Genomic DNA, 27,476 nt, shown 5'->3' with positions numbered 1-27,476 from the left:
CACCCGCCAATACCCCTCTTTGCTCTACCGGGTAGGGCACTGGGCCATGAGCAGTTGAGATCATTTTCTTCCCAGTGATAATCCCGTCTCGGACAAGGCCTCGCTCCCTGCTGAATAGGTTATAACTCGTGATTTTAATACTCCAGTCACATAAAGCTCCCCCCTGCCGCCCTGTATTCCTCTTCCTCGCCCCCAGGAACCAGCCCTTCTTCTTTGTACCATTCTCTGTTTATTTATTTTTACATTTTTATTCCACATTTACACATTTTTTTTAAAAAACAAAGAACCATGAATCCTTCTGCCCCTCCCCCCCCCAGGCCCCGCCTCCTCTGGGCCTGGCCTCTCCCTCGCTAACTCCGACACCAACAAAAATAAATAATGAACCCCCCCGCCCCTGGGTGGGGGTGTACCGTGCCCAGCTGGGGCGCACCGTGCCCAGCTGGGGCGCATGGCCTAAACTCACGCCCAGGCCATCTGGCCCTGCTTCTGGGATCCAGCATCACACAGGACACAGCTGGGGCTGGGTGCATGGATGGGGTCTCTGTGCAGGGAGGCTGGGTCATGCAGGCTGTGGGGTACAGGAGCTGCCCAGAGACAGGGGCAGCTGCCCCTCCTCCCAGTCGCTGTGATGGGGACACCAGGGTCCAGGGGCAAATGTGCCAGATCTAGGCCTTGCATGGGGGGCAGGGTGGAGAGGCCCAACCCCCTAATTCCCAGCAGCGACTCACCCTTCCCCTGGGAAACCCCGCCACACGGCAGCCACTTGCTCCCAGAGAGCAGCATGGGCAAGAAGGGGGTCTCAGGGATGGGCTGGCAGAGGTCTGTGGGTCAGGATTGAGGGGCACCAACAGAGCTGCGGTGGAGGAGGGGAGGTTGGGCCCAGGGCTGGGGGAGCAGGGGAGGCTGTGGGTGGGGGAGGGGACCCCAGGGCTGGGAGAGCAGGGGGTTGTGGGTGGCAGGCAGGCCATGCCCAAGAGAGCAGTGGGCTGTGGGTGGGGGAGGGGAGCCCAGGGAGATGGGGGGCAGGCCATGCCCAGTGCTGGGGGGCTCCTCTGGCCCCCACGCACAGTTCTTGCCCCGCACCGGCGCTGCGGTGCGGCACGTGGTCCCGTCGGGAGCGCCCGCTCCGTGCCGGACGCCCTCGTCGCCTCCTGCGGGCGCGGCGCTTGCTCCAGGCCGGGAAGCCGCGGGGGGCTCACTCCTCGCTCTCCAGCTTGAGGCTGATGCTGCGGGCCTTGGCGCGGGGCGGAGCCGGGGCGCCCCCCTCGCGCTCCGCCTGGCTCTGCCCCCGCGAGCGCAGCAGCTGGCTCTGCTTCCGCAGGAAGTCGACAGGGGCGGGGCAGCCGTAGGTGCCTTTGCCCAGCGTGGGCCGCGGTGCCCCCTTGGGCGAATGTGCCACCGACGCCGTCTCCAGCTGGGCCAGGTGCGCCACGTAGCCCTCGGACAGGAACTGCGGACAGACGCAACAGACCGAGCATGGGGGCAGCTGGACGGGAGAGCACCGAGGCCCAGCCCCCACTGTCTCCATGCCATGGGCACCACTGCCTCCCACCCTTCAGCCCAGGCGCTCTGTGCCCTCTGGAAGGGACTCCCATGTCCCATTCCCCACCCCCCCGAGCCAGCCAGTCTCCTGCCCTGGGGCCAGACCAGAGCCAGCGCCCCCTAGAGGGGAAAGGCCCCATGTCCCAGTCCCTGAGCCAGCTAGTCCGCTGCCCGGGGACTGCGACTTGTACCCCCTGGTGTCCGCGTACCTGGCACTGGTTCTGGAACTTCTTGACGGTGCGCCCGACGATGTAGATCTGGGTGGGCGAGAGCCCCAGGGAGCTGTAGACCGAGATGTCCTTCGTGGAGCCATAGCCAGCCACAATGGTGACCTCTGCCTGCAGCACATGGGTACTCAGCCTGGCACCCCACCGCCTCGTACCACCCGAGCCCCGCCCACTCCTGCTGCCCGAGCCCCGCCCCCACATCCCCTCAACCCCGCCTCCTCGTGCCACCTGACCCATGCCCCCTTGTGCCACTAGAGCCCCACCCCCTAGCACCACCTGAGTCCCATACCCCAAGCTCCACCTCCTCGTGCTGTCCCAAGTCCCACCCCCTCACACCACCTAAGCCCCACCCCTCATGCTGCACGAGCCCCGCCCCCTCGTGATCCCCAAGCCCCACCCAAACCCTGCCCTCTTGTGCCAACCCCTAGCACTGACTGAGCCCCGGCCTGGCCTGCCCCCCGCCACTCCCAAGCCCTGGCTGTGCCCTGTCCCCCACAGCGCTGGGCGCGGGCCCCACCTCGGTGCGCAGGCTCTGCAGGAAGGCAGCTTTCTGGCGCAGGGGGTCGTGGGTGAGGCCATCGCAGAAGGAGACGACACCGTGCGGGAAGTTGTGTTGTGACAGCCAGGCCACCACGCGGTGCTTCTGCATGTCAGGCCGCCCTGTCACGTAGATGATCATGTACCCCGAGTCCTGCCAATGCCTGGGGCAACACAACATGAGCATCATGGGGGGCCGTGGGGAGCTGGGGGGGGGCAGGAGCTGAGAGGAAAGCAGCAGGAAGGTGGTTAGCAGGTGGTAGGGGGTTGCTGGGCGTAGGGACAGGAGTGGGAGGGTTACCCGGGGGGAGGGGGCGGGTGTCACTGAGGGCACCTACCGCACAACGTCGACGGCGCCTGCCCGCACCTTGGGGTCGCTGCCCATGATGGAGACGCTGGCTGTGAAGGAGCCGTCGATGCTGAACACAACCGCCTCGGTGCTGCGTGCCACCACCGTCAGGAAGGCCTCGGCGTAGCTGTGATCCCCTCTGCACGGGAGCGGGGGCACGTCAGGGACCGAGTGGGACATGGGAGCCCACAGGACCCCCCCCCCCGCACCTGCACATAGATCTCCCCCTCCTCCGCACACACACTGCCGGGGGCGGGGGCTCCCACAAGCCTTACCCAGAGGTGTCTCTGGGCTCCAACAGCTTCCCCTCACCCCTTCCCAACACTGCTTTCCCCGGGCCTTCCCCGAGGGCTCTCCCTGCCAGGCTGCTGGTACAGCCCCACTCCCAGTGCATCCCTCCCCAGGATCACATGAACACAGAGAGGGCGGGGGTCTCACCTAACCACCATGCGCACAGGGTACATGCCAATGCCCAGTGCCTTCTCGGGCGGGATGAGGAAGGCCAGGCGCCCGCTGCTGCTTGTCACCTCGGTGCCGTAGTGCAGCCACTTCCCCGACAGCGGCTGCGTCATGATGTAGATGTCCACCTGCCAGAAGCCGCGCAGGCGTTAACGTTGGCTCTTAACAGCCACTGCTCTCATGGCTCCTCGGCCTGCCCGGGATCCGAGATCACCCTGTGCAGCACCCAAAAGTCCAGCTTCCCCTTGGAGCGGCTGAGACCTCTTGTCTGGAGACCCCGGCTACCTCTCTTGAGTCTAGAATTAGGCTAAAGCTAAATGACACCGTTCCTAGGAATGTCGAGTGATACCTGCGAGGGATCTCCCAGCTGCTGTCAGACACTCTCCCCAAAGACTGCCCTAGTTCACTCACGGATGAGACGTCCAATTCGCTTAGTCTAGCTAAGAGCCCCTGCCAGGTGACAGAGAGGAGCAGTTGCTCCCAGGCGTGAGCCAAGGGCCAGGGGAGAATAGATAAGTTTAAGGAGCTGGGAACAGCTTGCAGGGTGACCCAAAAATGTTCCTGAGAGTCCAAGAAGTCTCAACCAGCTAGCCCCCGCTGATGCCAGCGTGCAGCTGCCTGCCTTGGGAGACAAAGCCACCTCTCTCCTCGCCAGCCCTCCAGCTTGTTCCTCCCTGGGACGTCTGAGACCCTGGGACAAGCCTGAAGGGTGTGGCAGCAAAGGTCTCAGAGATCATCCGGGGCTGGGGCATTGGGCCCACCAGACTGCAGGGATCTGTCAGGGGGTGGTGTGCGTGCTTTGGAGGTGACCGGGGCTCTCTAGGAGTGACAGGAATTGCACAGCTCCTCACCAGAACCAGACTCTGGAACACTAAGAGAAATCGCTTGCGAGGGGGCACTGGGCTCATTATGAACCAGGCCTGGCCATGAATCAAAGCAACACCCCTCGCTCTCTGCAATGTGTCACACACCAGCGCCATCTCCTGGACAGCAGAGGAACTCAGAGCTGGAAAGCGGCATATAAAACTGAGGTCACCCTGGGGGACCCCAGAGCTAGCTGCACCCTCTGCAGGCAGCCTCTTCCCTCGGCCACGGTCACAGCACCAAGAGATGAACGACTCGCCCCCAGCCCAGGGTTCGCAGGAGAAGAAGAAGGGATGAGATTTCATTTCCCCCCTGTTCTTTAACAGAAATATCTGCAGGTTGGCTTGTTGAGTGTACATGCCCTAGCAACACCTCGGGCAGCCACGTGTTGGATTTAACCACCGCGCTTTGCGCGCTCTTCTTTGTAGGCCTGAGCATTGAACCAATCCACTCTGGGACCAATCCACACCCATAGCAGTGTGAGGGGCTCGAAAGACAAGCGCTTCCTTTCTCCCCGGTGAAATACTGGGCAGGAGTGTCCGTGTGTTCGGGGCGGAAGAATTGCTGAGTGATGATTATAAAGAAACCCAGCTGCTCTGCATTGCTCCTTGATCTAACCGCTCGTCCTCAACCCCACGGTACCGCTTGCAAGGCTGTGCAGGACAGAGCTGAAACGGTGGTTGTATCTACGCTCGAGTGGTGCACTGCTGCTGGTATGCTAAGGTGGCTCTGGCCAATTAATAAACAGGTTGGTTGGGAATAACCGAGTGTCCAGCTGTGAGAAATGCCCTCCAAGGTGAGCGCTGACCTGAGAACAGCCCAGTGTTAATTAGTAGCTAAGGCTCCTTGGGCTCAGTAAAAGGGGTTCTCTTCTTAGCTTCCACTGGAATATTGGCTACGAAGTGAGAGTTTTCTAATGTTTTTATGAGGCCGACGTGTGCCTCAGTTTCCCCCTGTACTTTGCATTGCTGGCCAGTGGGTGCAGAAGGGTGAAATCTGCTCTTGAGGCGAGCAGGAGGCTTGAGGTGTTTGTGTCACATGACTGCCAGTGTGGTGGGGAGGAATGGGTCATCGGAGGCCTGGGCGAAACTGACCCAGACCAACGGAGGGTGCAAATAGAGAACCCCAATTGGCACCGAGCAGCCGGGAAGGCCAGTGGCGGGGCACCCATGCAGACTCAGCTGGAGAGACCCAGGGCTCTGGCCTTGGACTGACAGAGGGAAGGAGCCAGGAACGGAGTCCACAGCTGCATGGCACCCCAGGGCACTAGTGCCAGGGTTCACGCTCCCAGCCCCCACGTGGGACCCCACCTCTCCCTCACGGTGCCGGTACCTTCTCCCCAGTCAGCGTCACCACGTCCAGGGGGCCGTACATGAAACGCCCACTCAGCACTTGGGGCCGCCCCTCGCACACGATGATGTCGCTGGCTCGGTGGTTGGACGTCACGTTCTGCGGGGCAGGGCAGGGGGGTCAGTGGCGGCTGCTCCCCACCTCCCCACGCCTGCAAGGGCTGTTGGGGTCTCTGCCCCCCACCCCACGGGGGCCTGCGTGAGCTCAGGCAGCACAGCTGGGGCTGAGTCCAGCATCCCATCCAGAGCCCTGTGCCCTAGGAGCCCAGCCCAGCTGTGGGGGCCAATGGAGTACTGCTGACTCGGCATCACCCCGCTGACGTAACCCCCGCCAGCAAAACCCAATGACTCAATCCCCACCTCTCCGCTCGCGCCCCCCAGGCCCCTGCCCCACTCCACTCTGCCTGGGCCCCCACTGCCCTCACCCGACTATCCTCAGCCCACCCACCCCAGCAGCACCATCTCCTGCCCTGACCCCGGTCCCCCCATGCAGCCCCCTGCTCGGGCACAGGCCAGCTGCCCCAGCCTCAGGCCGGTGGAGGCCGCGTACCCGGATCTTCACTTGTGTCCGCTTACGCTGCCACTTCTCGCGGGGGATGGCGGGGCTATAGACAGAGCTCTCCTCGCACTCCGCCAGCTGGGGGCGCTCCTTCTCGATCACCTGCAATAGCAGCGCGGCCTCAGCGCCCCCCGCCAGACGGCAACTGCCCGCGCCCCGCCCCGGCGACAGGGCCCCGGCCACTGCATGCTCCCCACCCTGCTCCCGACACCCTCTGTGCCACCGACCCTGCCCCCAGGCCCCTCCCCTCCCGGACCCCTCTGGCGCACCTGGCGCAGGATGAAGGCTACCACGTCGGAGGACTCCCAGTAGCTGGCATGGAAGAGGTGCGGCAGGGTGATGGTGGGGAAGGCGGTCAGCGCGTCAGGGCAGTACAGGGAGTAATCAATGCGCTTTGGGCCCCACCACCGCTCCAGGACTGCGGGGAGAGCAGTGTCAAGAGAACTTGTACCCCGGCCTGGTCCTTCTGCCCGGTACCCACACTCCAGACTGGACTGGTATCCCCTTCCGAGACTGGACTGGTACCCCGCTTCCTCTGCTCGGTACCCCCTCCCCAAAACAACCTGTACCCCGCTTCCTCCGCTCGGTACCTCCCACCCCAGACCGGTCTGTACCCTGCTTCCTCCACCCGGTACCTCCCAGCCCAGACTCGTCCAGTACCCCCTCCCCAGACCGGCCTGTACCCCGCTTCCTCCACCCGGTACCTCCCACCCCAGACTGGTCCAGTACCCACTCCCCAGACCGGCCCTGTACCCTGCTTCCTCTGCCAGGTACCCCCTTCCAAGACTGGCCTGTACCCCACTCCTTCTCCCGGGCACCCCCTCCCCAGGCTGGCCTGTACCCCACTCCTTTCACCTGGTACCCCCTCCCCAGATCAGCCCTGTATCCCACTCCCTCCACTCAGTACCCCCACCCCAGAGCAGCCCTGTACTCCGCTTCCTCTGCCCAGTACCCCCTCCCCAGACAAGCCCTGTACCCCGCTCCTTCCACCTGGTACCCCACCCCAGGCCTGTTCCCTACCCCCTCACCTTCTGCACTGCTCCCCCCTACCCAAGACCTGCCCCATACTCTGCCCCTTCCACCTAGTGCCCCTCATCTCAGACCTGCCCCTACCCCTCATCCCCTGGCCTACACCATCCACCCTTGAGATGCCCCCTACCCCTCACCCCAGACCTGCCCTGTACTCTGTCCCTTCCACCTTGCACCCCCTACCCCAGACCTGCCCCATCCCCCACTTCCTGCCTACACCCCCTACCCCAGACCTGCAGCCTACCCCTCACACCCTGCCCTGCAGTCCAGCACCCCAGACCTACCCCATATGCCACAGCCTCCTGTCTTGTACCCCCTCAATGCTCCATCCCCCTGACTCCCTCACGTCACTCTTGCTGGTGCTGGGGGGGGGGGGGGCGGTGTTAGGCAACGGGCTAGGTGGGCGGGGGAGGGGTCGCACTCACTCTTGACGACCTCGCTGGTGCTGGAGGGGGCGGGAGGCTCTCCTGTCTCGCTGCCTCTCCAGAAGCCTCCAAAACAGCTGGTAGGGGTGGTGGGAGCTGTCAGCTCCAAGTCGCCCAGGAAGAGGGTGGAATGAGTCTGCAGGGCCTCAGCTGAGCCAGGGAGAGAGAGAGAGAGAGAGAGAGAACAGGGTGAGCACAGCGACCCCAGGGACCCTGCCCCCCACAGTCCCCTGGGAGACAACCCAGAGGGGACCCCCCAATCTTCACTGTCCCCCTGAGAGACAACCCAGAGGGGACCCCGTATCCAACCACCACCCTGACAACCCAGAGGGGACCCCCAAACCCCACTGTCCCTCAGGGGGGCAATAGGGAACATCCCAGAGGGGCCCCCTTAACCCTCACTGCCCCCCTGAAGGACCCCTAACTTCCATTGTCACATCCCCCACTTGCCCACCCCAAGGGGACATCCCAGAGGGAACCCCCAAACTCCACTGTCCCCCCCTTTACCCCACAATATTATCCCCAGCCCCTGGGGACCCCCATGCTCCCATTGAGACTGCCCCAAAGGGATCCTGTTGTCCCCGCCCCCCATTCCCAGCCCTTACCCAGCAGTGCCGAGGTGCCGTCGCCCAGCGGGTATTTCTGGTAGCGAGGCACGCCCAGGGGGGGCACAGCGTGGAAGGCCTTGGCCAGCAGGGGCTCCAGGCGTGAGGCGCAGGGGTCGGCTGCGTGGAACAGGTTGTAGATCTGCTCGCAGGCCGGGCGCATCTGGGCCACTGCAGGGACAGGGGGGTTAAATGCCTGCACCGGGGGGAAGGGGTTAGTGAGCTATGCAGGGGAGGGGTCAGCCCCTGCACCTTGGTTGTGGGGGAAGTGCGGGGTGAGCAAGCAATGCAGGAAGGGTCACCCACTGAGTGAACAATGCAGGGGAGGGGAGCAGTGATGCAGGGGGGCAAGCGATGGGGGGCAGCAGCCCCTGTGCCTAGTGGGGATGTGAGCAATCCAGGGGGAGTGAGCGCAACAGGGGAGAGAGGCTCCTGCATCTAGGGGATGGGGGTGGAGGGGGGGGGCAAGGCAGCGGGAACAAATGTTTCAGGGGGTGGGATCGGCACCTAGGGGAATGAGGGGGCCCCCTCTCTGTTGGAGAGCCATGGGGGGAAGCAGGGGTGCCAGATGCCCTGTCTTGGAGCAACAGAGCTGGCCCTAGCTCAATAAAGGGGACACCCCAGAGGTGTCTGTATAAAGGCTGGGGCAAAGCAGAGACCCTGGAAATCTGTGCCAGCTTGATGGCAGCGGTGGGTGTCATTTCCCACTTTCAGTGGCCCCAGCCACAGAAACAAGCTTAAAACAATTTGCCAAGGGCCGTGGTAGGTTCTCCAGTGTTTAAACCAAGATGGGATGTTTATTCTAAAAGCTCTGCTCTAGGAATTATTTTGGGGCCGGTCTCTGGCCTGTACTAGACAGGAGGTCAGACTAGCTGATCACAATGGGCTTTTCTGGCCTGGGAATCTATGAAAAAAGAAATGGCAGGAGAAATGACATCTAAACAACTCCCCATGAGGGAGATGGCAGAGCAGTGCAGACACCAGGAGGCCTGCTCCAGGACATCTGGCAAAGAACCCTGGTTCCAGCCCAGGCGAGGCTCTGAGCGGCCCAATCCACCAGCCGCAGGGAATGGAGACCCAGACGCCCCAGAGGAGAGGTGAGAGGCCAAGAGTGACAGCCGCAGTGGCCCCAGCCCAGGAACTAGAGCAGGCAAAAGCTAGAAGCAAAGGGCCGGCGTCTGGGGCTGCAGAAGCAGGACCTGGCTGAGCAGGGCAAGCAGCCGAAGAGCAGCAGGGGAAGCAGGCCCTGGCAATGGAGACCTGAGAAGCAAGAGGCTGTGTGGCAGAGAGCTCAGGGGGCCAACTCCACTGGGAGAGAGATGCTGGATTGGTGACCCTGTTCAAGGTGCATCCTTTCCCTCCGAGGCAGCCTGTGAACCGGATCCCCCTTCAGGCAGGCTGCGTAGCCTCACTCCTTTCCTGGGCCATGCGGCCAACTGGGAGGGGCCGATGGGGGGATTATGAACAGTCCCTAAAGGAATCTTTTCAGAAGGTGGCTGCCGGCATGGGGCCCACAGCACAGCCCCCCACTCCCTGCTCAGGGAAGAAAAACATTCTGGTGGTGGCGTTTGTCACCATTCGCTACCCTGAGCGGTAGGCTTTCCCAGCAAGGCAGTTATGAGCCAGGGGGCTAATTTCATGTCAACCTTTCTCTGGTGCTTGTGGGTCATAAGAACGACCACACTGGGTCAGACCAATGGTCCATCTAGCCCAGTATCCCATCTTCTGACAGTGACTGGTGTCAGAGGGAATGAACACAACTGGGCAATTATCATAGAATATCAGGGTTGGAAGGGACCTCAGAAGATCATCTAGTCCAACCTCCTGCTCAAAGCAGGACCAATCCCCAATTTTTGCCCCAGATCCCTAAATGGCCCCCTCAAGGATTGAACTCCCAACCCTGGGTTTAGCAGGCAAATGCTCAAACCACTGAGCTATCCCTCCCCCCTTGTGATCTATCCCCTGTCATCCAGTTCCAGATTCTGGTGGCCAGAAGTTTAGTTGCGTCTCTGACTCGCTTGGCTAATAGCCAGTGATGGACCTACCCTCCATGATCTTATCTCATTCTTTTTTGAGCCCACTTATGCTTTTGGCCTTCACAACATCCCCAGCAATGAGTTCTATGGGTTGACCGTGCATTGTGTGAAGTACTTCCTTGTGTTTGTTTCAAACCTGCTGCTTATTAATTTCATTGGATGACCCCTGGTTACGTTATGTTATGTGAATGGGTAAATAACACTTCCCTATTCACTTTCTCCACACTATTCATGATTTTATAGACCTCTATCACATCCTCCCCTTAGTCAAAACAGTCCCTATCTTTTTAATCTCTCCTTGTATGGAAGCTGTTTCATACCCCTAAGCATTTTTGTTGCCCTTCTCTGTACTTTTTCCAATTCTAATATATCTTTTTTGAGATGGGGCGACCAGAACTGTGCACAGTATTCAAGGTGTGTACTTACCATAGATTCATATACTGGCATCATATTTTCTGTCTATTCCTTTCCTAATGGTTCCTAACATTCACTTTGCTTTTTTGACTGTTGCTGCACATTGAGTGGATGTTTTCAGAAAACTATCCACAGTGACTCCAAGATCTCTTTCTTGAGTGGCAACAGTTAATTTAGACTCTCATCATTTTGTATGCACAGTTGGGATTAATTAGCTGGTGGCAAGAGCTAATTTTTTTGTTTTCTTTCTCAGCTCTTCCCCAGAGGGGGGTGAAAGGGCTTGAGGGTACCCCACAGGGAGGAATTCCCAAGTGCTCCTTCCTGGGTTCAAAGGGTTTTTTTTTTTTGCATTTGGGTGGTGAAGAAACAGATTAACAGAGCCAGAAGGGTACCCAGAAGTCACCTTCTACAGGACAGGCCCAACAAAGACAGTAACAGAACACCACTAGCCGTCACCTACAGCCCCCAACTAAAACCTCTCCAACGCATCATCAAGGATCTACAATCTATCCTGAAGAACAATCCCTCACTCTCACAGATCTTGGGAGGAACATGTTGTGACAGAGGGGGCATTGTCTATACTATTTGTATGAATCTTGCCCATGCCTCAGTTTCCCTCATATTTTGCAAGGCTACCCAGTGGGAGGATGAAAGAACTATTTGCTCTCAGGCAGGTGAAGAGACATAGATATGAATAGCGCCTAGCTGTCTGAGCCGGGATGGGTCACTAAAAAGGACTGGCTGAGGCTGACCCCGTATCAACAGAGAATCTATGAAGAAAATGGAAAGCCAACCACCAGGACTGTGACACCTAGCAACCCGAGGGACATGGATTTCCCCATTTCTCAGCAGGGAAGCTGAGCGACTTCCTCCAGCTGGAGAACAAAGGCCTGACAAGGTGGGGATAAGAGTCAGCTGCTGGAAGGAGTCGGGGCTCTCGCCTGGGATGTGATTAACGAGGTCAGACTCAGAGACAGAGCTTGAACCATGGGGTTCACTAGAGCTTGGCTGGGCCCTGGGCTGACCAACCTGTGCTAACCTAAGGGCTTCCTATGCTGTGTTCCAGCTGACTAATAAACCGCACTGTTCTGACAATGCTGTGTGAGCATCACTGCAAATGCTTGGTGAGGTGCATTAATCCCTGGTGACTGGGCAATGGGGGATAGTGGGGGTTTGAGGGGGCCCCCCTCTGAGATGTCCCTCGAGGTGGGCACACTGAAGGGGTTCCCCCAGAGACTCTTCCAAAGCTGGGGATGTAGCACCGAGCCCGTGGCTCCGTGACACATGGCCCAGGAGTGAAGGAGGCAGGAGCGACTGTGCAGGTGGACAAGTGTAAAGTGGGGCTCACAGAGATGTCGTGCCTGGGCCACAAGTGCCTGGGAGCAGCAGCACAAGGCCAGACCTGCCAAGGTGGAGGCGATTAAGGACTGAGCCGCTCCCCAAACCAAGAACAGGCCCAGGTCTTGATTGGGATGGCAGGGCACTACGGGAGGTTTGTGCTCCACCCTAGTGCCCTAGCAACTCCCATAACCAAACTGTACAAGCAGGGGGAGCTGGACAAGGTGGTCTGGCTGAGCAGTGCACTGAAGGAGGCTCTAAGCCCAGACTCAATACGGGTGAACAAAGACTTTGGAAACTAGGATGAGTTACCTCAGACACAGGGCTGATGCAGGCCAGTGCTAAGGGGGAGAGACACCTGATTGTACCCTTGAGCAAGAAACTACTACCCCAGGGGACAGAGCTATGTCACCCCGGAGAAAGGAGGTCTGGCCGGTGGGTGGGCCCTGAAGAAGCTGCAGCCGAAACTGTTTGGGCAGCAGCGTACTGTGTGTACTGACCATTCACGTCTCACCTGGCTACAGCAAATGAAAGGGTTGAACGCTGAGTTGTTAAGATGGAGTCTGACAATCTGGAAGAGAGTCACGTGAAGGGGGAATGTGAATGTTACTGCTGACACATGGTCCTGAAAGGAGAAGGTCCAACTTCCCTTGGTCACTGGGGTGGGGGGGGTCACCTGGAAAGAGGGTGCAACATGGAGAATGCAGGAACATCTATAATGTCTGCATGAATAATATATGTGACTCAGTTTCCCTGCTCACTCTCGATGGCCCCAAACACACTGGCTGTGAAGAGGTTGCCTTTCCCCTCTGGGGACCAGACCGGTGAAGGGGTGCTGCTGGAAGCACTATCCCCAACTATCCTCCAATAAGAGGAGGGAGGGTCCAGCGACTGGATGTGGTTCCATGAATGCCTGGCAGCCAACGCGAGGGGACGTGGAACCAGCACAGCTGTGACCAGGGACAGAGACTCCCAGTGCATCACAAATTGAATATGAGCCCACACCAGGATGCAGCTGATGGCTAATGTCATTCTGGGGTGTGTATGTGTGACGGAGGGAGAAATTTCCGTAAATATTTTGTATGAATACTATGTGTGCCTCAGTTTCCCCCATATGCTGCATTGTCACCTGGGGTGTGGGGAGGATTGTTTAATGTCTGCAAGGCCGCGGGCTTCAAGATGCAGGTGTGACTGATGCCTACCTGTCTGAGGTCTGGCCTAGCTCAATGGAGAGTGTGAAGACAATGGCATATCCAGTCACCGGGATTTGGTACATTTGCTAAGTACACTTGGTACTTAGCAACTCATGACAATGGATGGCCCACCCCTCTGCAGAAAGCCAGCCCTGTTTCACCAGGTGGGGAACAAAGACGGAGGAGGAGCCAGCTGGGACTTGCCAGGAACTTGAACAGAGGACAGAGAGGGAGCCAAGGGGGACACACCGCTTGGCTGGGCCTCTGGGTAACCACAATGCTGTAACTTTCTTTTCGCTATGCTGCGTTCCAGTTGACTCATAATCCCTGCTGTCTTTACAGTCACTGCAGATGCTTAAGGGGTGTGTGTATGTACGAGTCTCTCTCAGGTGTCCATCCCAGCAGGACTCACTGAACAGAGCTCAGTCAGTTCTGGGCGCCGCACGCAGGACAGATGTGGACAAACTGGAGAGAGTCCAAAGGAGAGCAACGAAAATGGTCAAAGGTTCAGAAACGCTGGCCTGTGAGCGAAGGTTGAAGAAACTGGACATGCTCAGGCTTGAGAAATGAAGACTGAGCAGGGACCTGATAATGCTCCTCAACTCTGCTAAGGGCTGTTATAACCAGGACTGTTCTCCACACCCACTGAAGATGGGCAAGGAGCAATGGGTTTAACCTGCAGCAAGGGAAATCGAGGCTAGGTATTAGACAGGCCTTTCAAACGCTAGGGCTAGAGAAGCTCTGGAGTAGGCTGATGTGCCAAAGTGGGAATTCTCTGCAGTATTTTGAGGAGTGATCTGCACAGCAGGGACTGATTTGTCATGGGGCCAGTATCCAATGGGGGCAACAGGGTTAAGCTGCTCCTAGGGCAGAGCAGGGGACCCGAGGTGTTGTGTCACGTACCTCCCTGGGGTGGTATGAAGGGGGTGCTGTGGGGTAAAGGACTGTCTGATACTGACCCATTCCACAAGAGCCCCAAGGACCAAACAACTGACACCGATCCAGAGAAGCTGGCAGGCGGCACATGTGAGCTCAGGAGGGCTCTGCAGGAGCCGGACAAGGGATTGAAAGTTGGCACATGGCTGGGATAAGAGCTGGCTTTTGGGGAGACTCAGCAGCTCTCACCTGGGATGGACAAAGACTGGAGAGAGAGCCAGCAAAGAGCTCATAGGGCAGCTCGGCTCGGGGGGCCATGGCCTGGCCAGCTGAACGGTATCTTAACCTTTCTATCTGTGGCCCTAAGGGCCTCCCTAGGCCGAGTCCCAGATAACTCATAACCCGACACTGTTCTGAAAAGGCTGCTAAGTGTCACTGTGAACACCGGCTGGGGGGGCACTGGGCCCCGAAGAGCGGCCAGGTCTCTCCCGGGGGTGTGGCTCAGTGGGATGCGCCAGGCAGAGCTCACAGGGTGGAGCAGGAGGGCTGGAGCCCAGAGGCTCTGTCTCGGAGGTGGTGAGGCCGTGTGGCCGGCCCTGGAGGAAGGGTGGGACCCCTGGGGGGCTGCTGCACTCAAGGGTTCCTCCGAGGACAGTTTACAAGCCGGGGGGCAGCCCACATCCCTGCAGGTGGGACAAACCCCAGCTGTCAGGGATGGTCTAGATTTACCTGGCCCTGTCTCAGTGTGAGGGGACAGAGTTGACCTCTCGAGGCCCCTTCCAGCCCGACATTGCTATGATCAGAGAGTGGCCGTCCAGGGCACGGGCAGGGGCAGCGGACCCCAGAGGCTCTGGGCAAGAGCAGGGAATGGGACTGTGATGAAGTCTGGCTTCCTCACACGGCCCCAAGTGGCCTCCAGGGGCCTGCCAAATGCAGACTGTGGGAGAGGGCGTGCTCTCTCCCTGCAGATCCTTGTGGGGCCCATCGCTCTGCCAGGGGCCTGAGCTCACATGGACCCGCTGGGGACCCCCGGGGAGAAGCAGGGCCCAGTCTCAGGGGCTGAAGCCACAGGCCTCGCCCTTGGAAAAGACTGAGCCAGGGGCCTGGCGCACTAAGGGTACGCCGAGACAGGCACGGCCGTGGGTTGTGTGACCTTCACACTGGGTAACAGCCAGGGCATCGAACCCCCTGGGAGTCTGTGCCGGGGGGAGCGCAAGTGTGCGTGTGTAGGGGGTAAGTGCCTGCACCAGAGAAGCGTGGGGGGGGGGGTCAGCGCTGGAGGAAGAGAGGAGGCCTGGTGTCGGCCCCGGGGGAGCCCTGTGGGGGTGCAGAGGCCGGGGCCGGCTGGCGCGAGGGACCCTCACCATCCAAGGCTGGCAGGACAGTCTTGCGCAGAGCTAGTACCAGCCCCAGCGGCGAGCCGAACAGGAAGAAGCCGGACACCTTGAAGTCGAGGCGGGCGGCCGTGCCCTCGCCCCCGTCCAGCGCTGAGCCCGAGGAGCAACTGCTGGGCCGCAGCTCCCCCTCCCCCTGGGGGACGCTGGCCTGCAGGCTGGAGAGGACAGGAGAGCAGGCTCCAGCAGGCACCGGGATGGACACGGGGCCTTTCCCCTCCAGGGGGCACTGGCTCTGATCCAGCCCCAGGGCAGGGGGACTGGGACACGGGGCCTTTCCCCTCCGGGGGCACCGGCTCCTGTCCAGCCCCAGGGCAGGGGTCTGGTTCTGTGCATGTCCACTTGGTGCTGCTCCCATGGGGTTGGGGTGCAGCTGTCACACGCGGTCAATCTCCTGCCCCCCGACTGGGGTGAGCTGTGCCATGGGGCCCAGAGCCATTGCTCCAGTCCTGCCAGTGACCTCCTGTGGAGGGGTCACCCCTCCCCCAATACCCACCGAGGGCAGCCCCCTCCCCACCCCGGGTGCTCTCACCTGCACAGGAAGGTGTGCTGCTGGCGCACAGAGTCCACGTCGCTGTGCTCCGGGGGGGGCGGGAGCACCCCAGGCTCCGGGCTGGCCCGTCCCGTCCCCCCAGCCCCCTCGGCCAGCGGGTCCTTCCTGCTGCCCAGCTCCGGGGAGATCGGCTCCAAGTTCTGGGCAGTGGGTGAGCAGTGAGAGAGCAGCACCCGGCTGGGACAGTACCCATCGCGGGCACCCCACCCCCACGGGGCCAGGGCCACCCACCCCATCGCGGGCACCCCACCCCCACGGGGCCAGGGCCACCCCCCACCTATCGTGGGCACTGTCCCCACCTCAGGAGGCCCTCGGTGCCCTGGACCCCATCACCTCTCAGAGGTTCGTCCCCATCCCAGACCAGGGCTTCCTGAGCTGCTGCTCCCTCCCCACCATGTAAAGGGTCGGGGCCACGGACAGCCCAGCAGGCTCCAGCGCTCAGGGGGGTGGGTATGGGGCAGTGTAGAGTGATGTGAAAATGGAGGATCCCATAGAGGGGCTACCAGAGCCACCCCAGCTCCCTTGGCAAAGAGGGGCCCAGGCACTCACCAGGCTGCCCCGGCGGCTGCTGCTCCGGCTCCCCACAGTGCCCGCCCGGCTCTGGCACAGGGCATCGAAACCCAGGATGCCCCCAACACAGTCACCAATCAGCACCACCTGCTGGAGGAAGGGACCGTCCGATCCGGGAGGGACCCCATGCCCCATAGTCATAGCCCACTTGGCCCTGCCCACCCCCACAGCCGCTGCCCCCTTCACCCTTCCCCGTCCCACAGCGTCCCCCACAGCCACCAACCCCCACTTTTCACAGTGCCCCCACTCTGCCCCCCACAGCCAGTGCTCCCTTCTCCAGCCCCACAGCCAGAGACCCCCATCCTCACAACTCCCCCATCCCACTCCCCACAGCTTCAGCCCCACCCTCCTCCCAACTGTGCCCCTCTTCACCTCCCCCCAGCGCTGCCCCCTGACCTGGCCACAGAAGCCGGAGCCCTCAGTGGAGTGCAGGAAGGCGCTGTGGGCCTGGTTGGCGCGGGCGATGGTGGTGGCCACGGCATGCTGGTAGCTCCCGGAGGATGTGGCCAGCAAGGGCAGGGCGGCCAATGGGATGTGGTCCTGGCTGCTGGACAAGCTGTCCCTATCATGGCTGTAGGGGCTGAGGCTGGGGGTGAGGGTTAGTGGTGAGAGAGGTGGCTGCTGCCTGGAGACCCCCATGCCCCGTGCCATCGCCGGAAGGCAGCCCCTCCCATGCCAGCTGAGGGATGGCACAGGCAGCTGGGCAGGGCCCTGCGCCCACAGGACCACCACCCACTGTAGCCCATGGAGCCTGTGATTTAGCTCAGCAGGAACACAAGGAACCCACAGGCCTGTGTCCTGTAAGACACTGGCTTAAGCAAGTTAGCATGAGTAACACGGCCCTCACTATAGAGAAAATGGCCTGACCGTTACCCGAGGTTTGGGGAGCTGGGAATAGCTTGCTCGAGAGAGAGTTGGATCATAACAGTACCAGGTGACCGCAGGAGCGCTGGGGTATTTTGGGACAGAATTGCTGGCAGATGTCGAACCACCCACTTGCCTGAACAATAGGTAAGGCTCTACCAAATTCACAGCCATGAACCGTGAACTCTGGGTTTGTGTGTGCTTTACCCTGTACTATACAGATTTCACGAGGGAGACCAGCGTTTCTCAAGTTGGGGGTCCTGCCCCAAAAGGGAGTTGCAGGGGGTCACAAGGTTATTTTAGGGGGAGCCGCGGTATTGCCACCCTTACTTCTGTGCTGCTGTCAGACCTGGGTGGGCAGAGAGCGGCGGCTGTTGGCCAGGCGCCCAGCTCGAAGGCGGTGCCCCGCTAGGAGCGGTGCAGAAGTAAAGGTGGCAATGCCATACCATGCCACCCTGACTTCTGCGCTGCTGGGTGGCCGGAGAGTGGGGGCTGCTGACTGAGGGCCCAGCTCTGCTGGCAGCAGCCCAGAAGTCAGGGTGGCAATACCAGACCAGGCCATCCTGACTTCTGGGCTGCTGCTGGCGGGGGCTCTGCCTTCAGAGCTAGGCTCCCGGCCTGCAGCTGCAGCTCTCCAGCCGCCCAGCTCTGATGGCAGAGCCCCCGCCAGCAGCAGTGCAGAAGTAAGGGTAGCAGTACCACAACGCCCCCCCCCCAAACTAATCTTGTGACACCCCCCACAACTCCTTTTTGGGTCAGGACCCCTACAATTACAACACCCTGAAATTTCAGATTTTAAGAGCTGAAATCATGACATTTACGATTTTTAAAATCCTACAACCATGAAATTGATCAAAACAGACCGTGAATTTGGTCGGACCCTAGCAATAGGTGACCTATATGACAATGAGCTAAAAGGCACTGATGTGTTAACCAACAGGATACGGTCACCCCAATATTACAAGGGTGAGGACGATAGATTGGACACCGAAGGCTGGGCATCAGAACGAACGTTCGTGATATTGCCCAGGCTCTAGAATAGGCCAAGCCACCACGCAGCGGGGGCTAGCTTTCCATAAGCGACCCTTCAGCTCTCCACGGCTATCTACCACCGACCTTTGGGCGTCGGGGGTCTGGACCATCGGACTCCTTGGGCAGGCCAGGGACATGGCTGGTCCTTTCTCTCTCCCCACCAGGTCCCCAAGGAAGGGCGTGAGTAGATGAGCACACGCACGGAATGGCACCAAAGGGGCCCCTAGTACTGTGTCCTACTATGGGGTTTGGAGCTTTGCTGTCTATGGATTGCATGACTAAAAATTGCCATGACTTTGCTTTGCCCGCAGCGGGAGAGTCTTTGCCATTCACCCGAGGTTCCCTACAAGATATTGAATTGTCAGTTTTAATTCTGCGGAGCCCGGTTCTGGGATGAGACCCCCAGTACCCCCAGCTCGTTACATTAGTATCAATGCAATTATTCACCCATCCAAAGGATTGGGCAACACCCTACCCAGCAGCCACCTCATCTGCTGATACTCCCCCTAGTGCCATGCTAGAGCCAGCACTGGCTGAGGGAGAGTGCCCCCATGGAGTTCCCAACCTACTCCCCGCAGCACAGCACCCCTAGGGCCGCACTGGGGCACAGGGGCCAGCCCTGACTGCAGGCAGTGCCCCCTGCAGGAGGGAGGACATACTTGGAGACCAGGGCGTAGGCGGTGGCGCAGATGGGTGGGCAGGGCACCAGGCGCAGCGCCACGTGGCCCAGCGCCTCGGGGAAGTGCACGCGGGCGACGGCATCGAAGGTGGAGGCCAGCGTCTGCACATCAGCCTGCTTGGAGCCTGGCTCGCCAGCACCCTGGTCCAGGATGTTCCCACTGTGCAGGATCAGGAACAGCGCGTGGATTCGGCAGGCCTGTGCCACGCTCTCCACAGAGCCACCCTGCGGAAACACATGCCGTCAGTGGGGCAGGCAGGGACGGGGAGGCATGGCCCTTGTGGGGGGGGGGGAGATAACGGTGCCCCTTGGTGCAGGGGGACGATGATGCCCACAGTGGGCACTTGGGAAGCACCTCCCTGAGGACCAGGTTAGCCAGCTTACGCAGCTCTGGACTGGGGTCAGAGAGCCCCCACTTGGCCCCACGCAGCTGCTCTAGGCACACTGGACTGTGAGCAGCCAGCTCTGCCCCCCACTGGGGTCGGGGGTGTCTGTGCCAGGGGAGGCCATGGCTGGTGATTCCTAGGGGAAAAGGCAAGTGGCATCTGGGTTGCAAGGAGAAGGCCAGACCAGATGGGGTGGGGCAGGGGCTGGGGCAGGTGAGACAAGACAGGTAGCAGGGCTGGAGTCAGCACCAGGTGGGCCGTGGGTGGGGTGGGGGGGTAGGGCTGGGGCCAGGGCAGGGGGCACACACCTCGGCAAAGCTGGCCCCGGTCAGTCCATTGCCACTGGGCTTGGCCACGCTGGTTCCATCTCCTGCACAGACAAAGCCCGGGTGAGCCTGCTGGCGCGGGAGGTGCCCCACGGGCCAGGCCCAGCTGCTGGATCCTAACCCCGCTACCCTGGGGTGCTGGGTGGACCACGGGGGCCCTGGCATTCACCCTGCTGTACTCTGATCCACTCCCCCACCTCCCACCCTCTTGCCACCCTCCCCCCATGCCACCTGCCACCTTCACACCACCCTGTTCCTCTACACTATCCCAACACCCACCCTCCTGCCTCCCTGCCCACCTGAAGCCCTGCCTCCCTCAACAGCCCTATCCTCCTACTGTCCTGCCCCACCCTCCTACCATCCTGTCCCCCTACCCTATCCCCCACCCTCCCACTCCCCTGTCCTTTAGGAAGTGTATTTACTCCTTCTATTAACACAAGAACTAGCTAAGGGTCACCAAACGAAATTAATAGGCAGCAGGTTTAAAACAAATAAAAGGAAGTATTTCTTCACCCAACGCACAGTCAACCTGTGGAACTCCTTGCCAGGGGATGTTGTGAAGGCCAAGACTATATCAGGGTTCAACAGAGAACTAGATAAATTCATGGAGGATAGGTCCATCAATGGCTATTAGCCAGGATGGGCAGGAATGATGTCCCTAGCCTCTGTTTGCCAGAAGCTGGGAATGGGCGACAGGGGATGGATCACTTGATGATGACCTGTTCTGTTCATTCCCTATGGGGCACCTGGCACTGGCCCCTGTCGGAGGACAGGATACTGGGCTAGATGGACCTTTGGTCTGACCCAGTAGGGCCATTCTCGTGTTTACCCTGCCCCGACCCTCCCCCTGCCCCATGCTCACCCAGACCCTCGTCCAGCTCTCCTGGCCGGTCCAGCGTGTCCAGCAAGTCGTTGGAGTTCCACTTGGTCATCTCCTTGGCAAAGACCTCGTCACTGTCAGACAGATCCTCTGTGGGGGAGGGTGGGTCATGAGACTGAGACACTCCCCAAAGAGACCCCCCCAAGAATGAGGGACCCTCGGGAGAGACACCCGTGGGAATCGGGGACTCTCTTTGCACCTGCCCTGGGAATGGGGGACCCCCCCGGCATGTGCCCCTGGGAATGGGGGACCTCCCAGCAGAGAGACCCCCAGGAATGCAGGACTCCACTTGCACACCTGCCACTAGGAATAGGGGACTCCCCCAGCAGAGATATTTTCCGAGAAACGGGAGACTCCGCCCAGGCACACCAACCACCAGGAAAGGGGAACCACTCCCCTCCACTCTCTGTACCGTGTGCATCAAAGAATTCCTCCTCTGAGCTGTTCTCCGAGTCCCGTGCGATGTTCTGCATGCGCCACTCTGAGAGACTCTGGGGCGATACCCCCCCTAGAGGATGGGATGGGGGTCAGATACCAGAGACTGGGGAACCCGCCCCACAGCTCTCCCACCAGCAACCCACCCCAGCCCCCCTGCCAGCACCCCACCCCTCCCCCTGAATGTCCCATCCCCCAGCGCCCTGCCAGCACCCCACCCCTTCCCCCCCGAGCACCCTGTCCCCCAGTGCCTCTGCCAGAACCCCACCCCCGTCTGAGCGCCTTTGTACCCCAGTGCTCCTGCTAGCACTTCCACCCATCCCCCCAAGTGCCACTGTCCCCTAGCGCCCCACCCCACCCTTCCCCGAGTACCTGTCCTCCCACACCTCTGCCAGCACAACTGTCCCCCTGAGCACCCCAGCCCCCAGCACCTCTGCAGACCCCACTGCTCCCCCATGAGCATCCTGTCCCCTGGCCCTCCTGCCAGCACCCCCCCCTTCCCCCCCCCGAGTGCCCTGCCCCCCAGCAGCCCTGCCCTACATCCCCATCACCCCCAGCTCTGCCCAACTGCCCACAGTGCCTTTGCCAGCAGCCCTGCCCTGTTCCTTGCAGCATCCCTTGCAACCCTCCAGCCAGTGCTCCCATCCCGCTCCATGCCAAGGCCTCCACCCCACTCCTCGCAGCACCCCCACCTCCTACCAGCCCGCCCATCCTGCTCGCCGTCACTCCTGCCCCTGCCAGCTCACTCCCCACACGCCCCCAGCATTCAACCCCGCCCTGGCCCCCTCACCTCCATGCTGGGAGGAGTAGGAGGAGCGGGAGGACGTTGACCACTGCTTGGCAAAGGTGTCGTCGGGGGAGGCATCGGGCAGCCCCTGCCCCTCAGCTCGGTCCTGCCCATCAACACTGCCCAGCTCGGCCCGGTCCTCGGCACTGGGGGCAGCCGCCGCCTCCTCCTCGGCCTCGGTGCACTTGGCCATCTTCTGGGCCAGCATGCGGGCCGTCTCTTCCTCCAGCTGCCGGATGTCCTCCATGGTCAGCTCCGTCCACTCGTCCTGCCAGCACCAGGCCTGGCGGTGTGCCCGCAGCATCACCTTGCGCAGCCCTGGGGGGGGGAGGGGCAGGGGAGTGCGGCGCAGCCAGAGCACCCCTCCCCCACCGCTCCCCCCCGCCAGAGCACCCCTCCACCACCGGGCCTCCCAGCTCTCCCCCTGCCTGAGCCAGAGCGGCCCAACGTGCAGCTCCAATGGGGGGATTCCATGGCGGGGATCAAGGAATTGGGATCCCCTTAAAAGGGCTCTGCTACATCAGTGTGACCCAGCAGGCTGTGTGAGCAGCTCCCCCTCCCCTGGTTGGGTCCCCCAGCCTTATAACAGGAGGCGGGCAAGTCACAGGGGGTCTTCCCGGGTAGGGCTGGGTGGCAAAGCCAGGGGGTCAGGAGTAGGAGGGCCAATGCTAGGAGGGTGGGGGGGCCACACCGCTAAGGGGCAGTGCTGGGTATGGGAGGCAGTGACACTGGCCTGGAGGTTAAGGCGGGTGGGGACTGCACCAGGGGGCAGCACCAGGGCAGCGCTAAGGGGCAATGCAGCGGGGCGCAGTGCTATGGGGCAGCACCGGGGCATAGCGAAGGGAGAGCACCGGTGGAGGGGGGGCATCGCTAAGGAGCAGGGAAGCCAGGGGACTGGGGCCAGCGCTCACCTACGTCGTGGATGAACTGCTCGATCTTGGACTGCATGCCCCAGTAGCGGAACTCCACCTTGCAAAGCTTGTAGGCGCACATGAGGGGCCCGGCAGCCACGGCCCCCTCCAGCCAGTCGTCACCCAGAGGCCCCCGGCCTGTCTTTGCTGAGCGATACAGCTTGGGGTCCTCCTCCACCTTGTACTCGTTGGGCGAGATGGGGTCCCGCACAATGTCAATGGTGTCTGGGGGTAGCAGGGAGTCAGGACCCACACACGGCACCTGCCTGCCCCAGTGCCAGGGGTCTCACCTGCTGCAGCCCCCCATGGACAGGGAAAATACCGGGCCCATTCCCCAATGTTTTTGTTGCAGAGCAATGGAACGGGGGGTTGGAGCAGTGTGGGGGGGGGGGGGCGCACAGAAGGGAGGGAGATTAGTGGGTGAAGGAGTGGGGAGAACGCCTGCCCTCCCAGCCCCACAGAACTCTGGGATAGAGCACACTCGGGCGGCAGGGCTCAAGACGACACCTTCTCCCCACTCCAGCAAACCCCAGACTCAGAAGTAGGGAGTGGGAGCTCTCCAGGCTCCAGCCCCACCCACCGGACTTGCCCCAGCACTGAGCTCCCGTACAACTAAGGCACTTGTGAGGCAGGTCTGTGCCCTGTTCACGGGCTTCCTCCCCTGGGGGCTGGCTCTGTTGCTCACCGTCTTGGTGGAGCAGCACCGGTGCCAGGTGCCCTGAGCGTAAAGGCACAGATTGGCCCACCCAGTATGGGGCTGGAGGGCCCCGTGGGAGCTGTCCTCGCGAGCAGTGCTTACCCAGAATCCGCTGCCTCTTCTCGGCTGCCGTGAGGTTGAAGACATTGGTCTGTTTGCCAGAGTCGGGCCGGTAATAGGTCTCAATCTCGATGGAGAACTTCTCCACGAAGGGGCAGGTGTATCTGGGAGACGGGAGAGATGGGGGAACGGGGGGGTGAAAATGGGCAGCTTCTGCCCTGCCCCAGCTCTGACCAGCCCCACCCCCACCCTGCTCCAGCCCTTGCCCCAACCCCACCCACCTCCCTCTCTGCCTCACTCTCCCCACACCCCACCCCCTGGGGCCTGCACCAGCCCCACCCCCAGCTTCTCCCCTGGTCTTGCCCACCCCACATCCCACCCCCTGGGGCCATCAGTGCAGCATGAGGTGGGGCCCCACAGCGCTGCAGGCTGTCCCCTACTCTGTGCCGGTCCCCTGGCCCTGCAAGGGACTTTGGGGTGGCTCCAAGACGAGTGCTCCCAACCAACCACACAGCAGGGGCAAGGGGACAGGGCAAGGAGGCAGCCCCCTGAACACTGCGACCAATGTTCCTCAGCTGCCTGCCCTCCACCCTGCATGCCGCTCAGCTGGCCTCACACACCCTGTTGTTGTTCCCCCACCCCGCGCCATGCTGCACCTGGTGCGTGTGTAGGGGTAGGCATTCCATGACTCCTCCTCCACCTGCAGGGCAGCCTTGGGCAGCAGGGCACGGAACCAGCTGGGGATGTGGGAGCCCACGTGGTAGATCTTGTGGGTGTACTGGCCGCTGCCTCCCGGGCCGTCACTGTAGGGCTGGTTGGCCAGGATCTCGACCCCGCTGCCCTCCCCGCTGGATTCCTCCCGGCTCTTCTTCTGGAGGGGAGACACTGACCCATTGGCTCCAACCTGGGCCCTGGAGCCAGTCCCACCCCAACTGCCCCCCCGGTGCCAACCCTCCCAGACAGACAGATCCAGTCCCTGCTGTCCACCCTGCGTCCACCCTGCACCCAGACAGACAGACCTCGCCCCGCACCCACACACACACCCCGCCCTGCACCGACACACAGACCCCTCCCCTCACCTGGATCATATAGAGCTGGGCCACCTGGTACTCCTCGAGGCTCATGGGCAGCAGGATGTGATACTCCTTGATGAGCATGGTGACTGGCAGGGCCTGTGGACAGGGGCAAGGAGTTAGATCCCCACTGCCCCCCCTCACAGACCTCCGCCCCAGAGGGCCATCCCTGCCCCAACCCTCCTCCCTCCCTTCTGGCTGCTTGGCCCATAGGACGGGGGATGGGGACCAAGAAGCAAATCCCCATGTGACCTGCTTAAAAATCCATCCTGCCTGATGCGTTTCCATAGCGATGTGCAGGGAAGGGGGGGGCAACAGGCTGGGGGGCCATCTCCCCTCCACCCCCCTCTTCCCCACACACGCTGTCAGGTCCTCTCGTATCCACCCTGCCCAGCTCTGCACCATCAAGGAACAGGTCTGGACTCCTGGGTCCCAACCCAGGCAAGGTTGGGCCCCTGCCCAGTTCCAACCCCCAAACTAGCTGGATGCTACTGGCAGCCCAGGGCTGGTGGGGGGGCTGCTCCCGGAGCCAAGGGAACACAGCAGTGTGGGCACCGCAGCCCCATGGCCTTGGCCACCAAACCTGCCCCACACGACTCCTGCCTGGGCCTAGGCCACCAAACCTCCCCACCCAGCCCCTGCCTGGGCCCAGTGCACCAACCCCCCTAAAAAAACCCTGCCTGGGGCACCAAACCTCCCCCCACCACATAACCCTCGCCTGGGCCTAGGGCACCAAACTTCCCTCTGCACATTCCCCCCACCTGGAGCCGGGGTACGAAACCTCCCCGCACAGCCCCTGCCTGGGCCCAGGACACCAAACCCCTCCCCCAGCCCCTGCCTGGGGAACCACCCCCACCCCCTCAAAAATCCCTGCCTGGGGCACCAAACCTCACACACACACACACCCCTCGTCTGGGTCCCCAAACCTTCCCCGCCCCCCTCAAACTCCTGCCTGGGGCACCAACCTCCCCACAACCCTCACCTGGGCCTGGGTCCCCAAACCTTCCCCCACAGCCCCTGCTTGAGGCACCAGACCTCCCTGCCCCAACTCCCACCTGGGCCACCAAACCTCACCCCTCCCCACAACTCCCACCTGGGCCCAGGACAGAAAACCTTCCCTCCCATGCGAACTCTTGCCTGGGCCATTAAATCTCCCCTCCCATAACCCTTGCCCCGGGCACCAATCTTCCCCCGCCCCCACAGCCCCTGCCTGGGCCTGGGCCACCAAACCTCCCCCACTCAGCCCCTTCATGACCCCGGGGCACCAAACCTCCTCCCCACACAGCCCACCTCTGCCTGGGCTGATAGCACCAAGCCTCCCACCCGGGCCACCAAACCTCCCCCCACAGACCCTGCCTGGGCCTGGGGCACCAAACCTCCCCCCCCCCCACTCACTCCCCCTCCACCTGGGGCATTAAACCTCCCGCCCCACATTCCCCCTACCTGGGCTTGGGCACAAAACCTCCCCTCCATTCCACCCAGACCACCAATCCTTCTCCCCCCAACAGCAAACATGTGAGTCTGGGATACCAACACCCCCCACCCAGCCTGAACCCCCCTTCCCAGTTTCACCACAGGCAGCTACTGACTAGAGCCCAGGAATGGGACACCCAGACTTTTCTTGGGGGACAATGCCCAGCCAGCTCCCGTAGAGGGGAAAGGCCCGGTGTCCCATTTGCTACCCCCTGAGCCAGCCAGGTCCTTGCCCTGGGGCTGGATCAGAGCCAGCAGCCCCTAGAGGGGAAAGGTCCCTGCCCCATCCCTCCACCCCCACCAGGTCAGGTCCCAGCCAGTGCCCCCTAGAGGGGAAAGGTCCCTTCTCCATCCCCCCGCCCCCAGATCAGGTTGCAGCCAGTGCACCCTAGAGGGGAAAGGTCCCTGCCCCACCCCACCCCCAGTCAAGTTGCAGCTGGCGCCCCCTAGAAGGGAAAGGTCCATGCCCCATTCCCTGGGGTGAAGTCACAGCCAGCACCCCCTAGAGAGGAAAGGTCTCTGTCCCATCCCTGCCCCTGGTCAGGTTGCAGCCAATGCCCCCTAGAGGGGAAAGGTCCCTTCCCCATCTCCCGCCTGAGTTTGCAGCCAGTGCCCGCTAGTGGGGAAAGGTCCCTGCCCCATTCCCATCCCCCCCGTGAGGTTGCAGGCGCTGCCCCCTAGTCCCTGCCCCATGCCCATGCCCATCCCCCTCCCCGTGAGGTTGCAGGCGCTGCCCCCTAGAGGGGAAAGGTCCCTTCCCCATGCCTCCCCCTTCCGATCATGTCGCAGTCGGCGCCCCCTGGAGGCCAAGGCCCCGCGCTCCGCTCCCGCCCGGGTCGCAGCCGCCCCCTGGCGGTCCAGTCCCACCTGCTGGCGGCGCGGGCTGCTCTCACTGCACCAGCCGGGCCCTCGCCGTCCCGCGGCTGCTGCAGCGCGGCCCGCTCCGCGCCGCGCAGTGGAGCATCTCGCGGGGCTCGGCGGCTGCAGCCCGGCCGCTGCGCTCGGCTCGGCTCGGCTCGGCTCGCTGCCTGCCCGCGTCACCGCCGGCCCCCACCTCCCTCCGGCGGCCGGCTCCGTGCGGGGGGAGCGAGGGGCGGGAGGAGCGGAGCGAGCGCGAGGGGGGGATCGAGGGGAGGGGAGGGGAGGGGAGGGAGCCGTGCGGGGCGGGGACCGAGGGGAGGGCTGGGGGTGGAAGGAGGAAACCGTAGGGGGCAGGGGAGGGCAAGGCAGGGCGGGAACTGAGGGGCGGAAGGAAGGGGAGGGGAACGGGGGGAAGCGGAGGGCCAGGCTGGAGCGGGGCCGAGGAGGGAGCCGTGGGGGGGCAGGGGGAGCTGTTCCAGGCTAAGTTGCTGGTGATGGAGCTGTCGCTGCTTCCCTGGCTGCCGGCCTGGGCTGGATTCTGATTCTCCCTGTGAGGGGGAGACTCGCTCAGCGCAGGGACAGCACCCAGGGGCCCAGAACAAGGGGGCAGGGGGACTCCCCCTCCCCTCATTCCAAGCAGCCGACACGTGGGGCTCTTTAAGAAATCAACACGCCATCCTCTCTGCCTGTGAC

At 61.9% G+C, this 27,476-nt stretch overlaps 1 protein-coding gene across 1 annotated transcript; it reads right to left on the bottom strand.

Moving 5' to 3' along the window:
• Positions 1-427: 427 nt before the first annotated feature.
• Positions 428-26,895, bottom strand: PITPNM1 (phosphatidylinositol transfer protein membrane associated 1). The gene is made up of 24 exons (XM_077819800.1): positions 26,790-26,895; positions 24,456-24,548; positions 24,033-24,247; positions 23,419-23,540; positions 22,620-22,844; positions 21,712-22,026; positions 20,899-20,994; positions 20,469-20,576; positions 19,589-19,650; positions 18,875-19,119; positions 16,716-16,905; positions 16,299-16,406; positions 15,729-15,889; positions 15,167-15,354; positions 7,946-8,116; positions 7,341-7,490; positions 6,156-6,304; positions 5,878-5,988; positions 5,311-5,427; positions 3,094-3,242; positions 2,645-2,794; positions 2,287-2,470; positions 1,752-1,880; positions 428-1,450 (listed from the first exon to the last, which is right to left on the bottom strand). Exons 2-24 carry the CDS (start codon positions 24,531-24,533, stop codon positions 1,196-1,198), a joined length of 3,678 nt encoding a protein of 1,225 aa, XP_077675926.1. The 5' UTR covers positions 24,534-24,548; positions 26,790-26,895; the 3' UTR covers positions 428-1,195.
• Between the last annotated feature and the right edge of the window lie 581 nt (positions 26,896-27,476).

The sequence above is a fragment of the Eretmochelys imbricata genome, chromosome 6 (genome assembly GCF_965152235.1).
Source record: "Eretmochelys imbricata isolate rEreImb1 chromosome 6, rEreImb1.hap1, whole genome shotgun sequence".
Classification (NCBI taxonomy): Eukaryota; Metazoa; Chordata; order Testudines; family Cheloniidae; genus Eretmochelys; species Eretmochelys imbricata.
The sequence above is the reverse complement of the archived record's forward strand: the minus strand, read 5'-3'. Positions and strand labels throughout refer to the sequence as shown.